The sequence below is a fragment of the Babylonia areolata genome, chromosome 18 (genome assembly GCF_041734735.1).
Source record: "Babylonia areolata isolate BAREFJ2019XMU chromosome 18, ASM4173473v1, whole genome shotgun sequence".
Taxonomy (NCBI): Eukaryota; Metazoa; Mollusca; class Gastropoda; order Neogastropoda; family Buccinidae; genus Babylonia; species Babylonia areolata.
The window spans coordinates 50,630,477-50,632,976 of NC_134893.1; the positions used below are offsets into that span (position 1 = coordinate 50,630,477).

At 42.5% G+C, this 2,500-nt stretch overlaps 1 protein-coding gene across 1 annotated transcript in view; it reads left to right on the forward strand.

The window, feature by feature from the left end:
• Positions 1 to 2,500, forward strand: part of LOC143292273 (speract receptor-like) — a 434,645-nt gene that overhangs the window by 426,535 nt on the left and 5,610 nt on the right. Inside the window, exon 19 of the mRNA XM_076602459.1 lies at positions 1,081 to 1,312. Coding sequence (XP_076458574.1) covers positions 1,081 to 1,312 — 232 coding nt within the window. The remainder of the gene's footprint in view (positions 1 to 1,080; positions 1,313 to 2,500) is intronic.

Sequence of the window (2,500 nt, forward strand, 5' to 3'; positions counted from 1 at the left end):
CACAGGGAAACCATGGAGACATCATCAACATAGACTGAAGTCACTGACCTACAGCTTTCTGGTTGCAAGGAGAGTCCATCTTTAATGAATTACGTATCAATTTAAACCTCAGTAATAATCTGATATTGCTTGCCTAGTGGACAGAAGACTTTTTTTTAGGAGTATATTTATATGAAAAAAAAAAAATGTGTGCAAGGTGTATAATATAATTATTAGTGTACATGAAGGTGTGTGATGGCGGATGACGACGTGAGTAAACGTGCACATACTCACCCGCGTGTTGGGGTCAAGGACAAGGGTGTTGGAGGTCAAGGACAAGGGTGTTGGAGGTCAAGGACAAGGGTGTTGGAGGTCAAGGATGTTGGGGTTAAGGACAAGGCGTTGGGGTCAAGGACAAGGGTGTTGGAGGTCAAAGACACGGGTGTTGGGGTTAAGGTCACGGGTGTTGGGGTCAAGGACAAGGGTGTTGTGGTCAAGAACAAGGGTGTTGGAGGTCAAGGACAAAGGTGTTGGGATCAAGGACAACGGTGCTGGAGGTCAAGGACAAGGGTGTTGTGTTCTTGTCGACTTGTCTGTAATTTCTTTTCTTTTTGTTTTCTTTCCTCCCCACCAAAGAACAAAACCCAGCAATGTTTAAAAAAAAAAAAAAAAATAAAAAGGTAAACGAAAATGTAGTAAACCTTCTCAAGGACATGTACACGCTGTATTTATGTAATCAGTTGTCATTAATTTAAAAAAAAGAAAAAAGAAATTAGAATATAAAAAAAGATAAGAAAAATAAAGAGTCGACATGTGTGAGTATTGACGTATATATAATATATATTGTTTGTTTTTCTTTCACCTCCATGAACACCTCCCACCCCCGACCCCACCCCACGCCCACACACATCCACACTATACTTGTATATATATGATTTTGTTGTTGTTGTTGTTGCTTTTCATCTGTATAATTCCTTTTTCTCTCTCCTTTATCTTCTCTCTCTCTCTCTCTTTCTGTCTTTTCCTTTTTTTTTTCTTTAATGGCTTGATTCAATCTACCATCTAGACTTGACTTGACTTGACTTGACACCCACTCCCCAGGTGGTGGACTTGCTGAACGATCTGTACACGCTCTTCGACTCCACCATCGAGTACTACGACGTCTACAAGGTGGAGACGATCGGCGACGCCTACATGGTGGTCAGCGGGCTGCCCAAGACCAACGGCATCCAGCACGCTGGGGAGATCGCCTCGTTGTCCTTGCACCTCCTGGACTCCATCCGTCGCTTCACCATCCGCCACAGGCCCCAGGACACCCTCAAGCTGCGGATTGGTGGGTATTTGTATTTGTATTTGTATTCCTCTTTTCGCAATAGCCGAGTGGTTAAAGCGTTGGACTTTCAATCTGAGGGTCGTGGGTTCGAATCTCGGTAACGGCGCCTGGTGGGTAAAGGGTGGAGATTTTTCCGATCTACCAGGTCGTTATAATTATGTGCAGACATGCTAGTGCCTGAACCCCCCTTCGCGTGTATACGCAAGCAGAAGATCAAATACGCACGTTAAAGATCCTGTAATCCATGTCAGCGTTCGGTGGGTCATGGAATCATGAACATACCCAGCATGCACATCCCCGAAAACGGAGTATGGCTGCCTACATGGCGGGTCAAAAACGGTCAGACACTTAAAAAGCCCACTCGTGTACATACGTGTGAACGTGGAAGTTGCAGCCTACGATCGAAGAAGAAGTATTCCTCTTTTTGTCACAACAGATTTCTCTGTGTGAAATTCGGGTTGCTCTCTTCAGGGAGAGGGAGAGCATGTCACTACATTGACAGCCGTGGGTTCTTTTACGTACACTAAATGCATGCTGCACACGGGACCTCGATTTATCGTCTCATCCAAATTGGTATTTTGATGATATGGTTTTTAAGGTTTGTGAGATGTTGGATTTTCAAGACATTTCTTTTGCAGCCGCCTGAATGTTTATATATTATATACACATGTATGTTTACACACATCTCGCGCGCGCGTATGTGTGTACATTATTCATTTTTATGTTCAAAACATTTTTAGTAGATGTCGGTTTTTACACTTGACAACTCAGCTGTGCATAATCTACATGGAAAGGCACTCTATGAATTATTATTATTATTATTATTATTATTATTATTATTTGTTGTTGTTGTTGTTGTTGTTGTTGTTATTGTTAGTAGCAGTAGTAGTAGTAGTAGAAGTAGTAGTAGTATCATCGTTATTTAGTAGTAGTATCATTATTATTATCATTGACATAAGCTTACATTTGGGCCAGCAACAAAGTGAGAGATGTATGGTCAATGGTTTTCTCCATTACGATGGGAAGTTATGTACAGCTTAGTCTTTTGTGAAGGACTGACTCTCAAACTAAGAGACAAGACAGCACTGGCTCTTAGTGCTGCAGCCTTGGGGGCTAGTTGGCCTTTTGGAACCACCCCAACGCCGACTGTCCTTAAAACCATCTTGGCCGAGAGAGTGAGGATGTAAC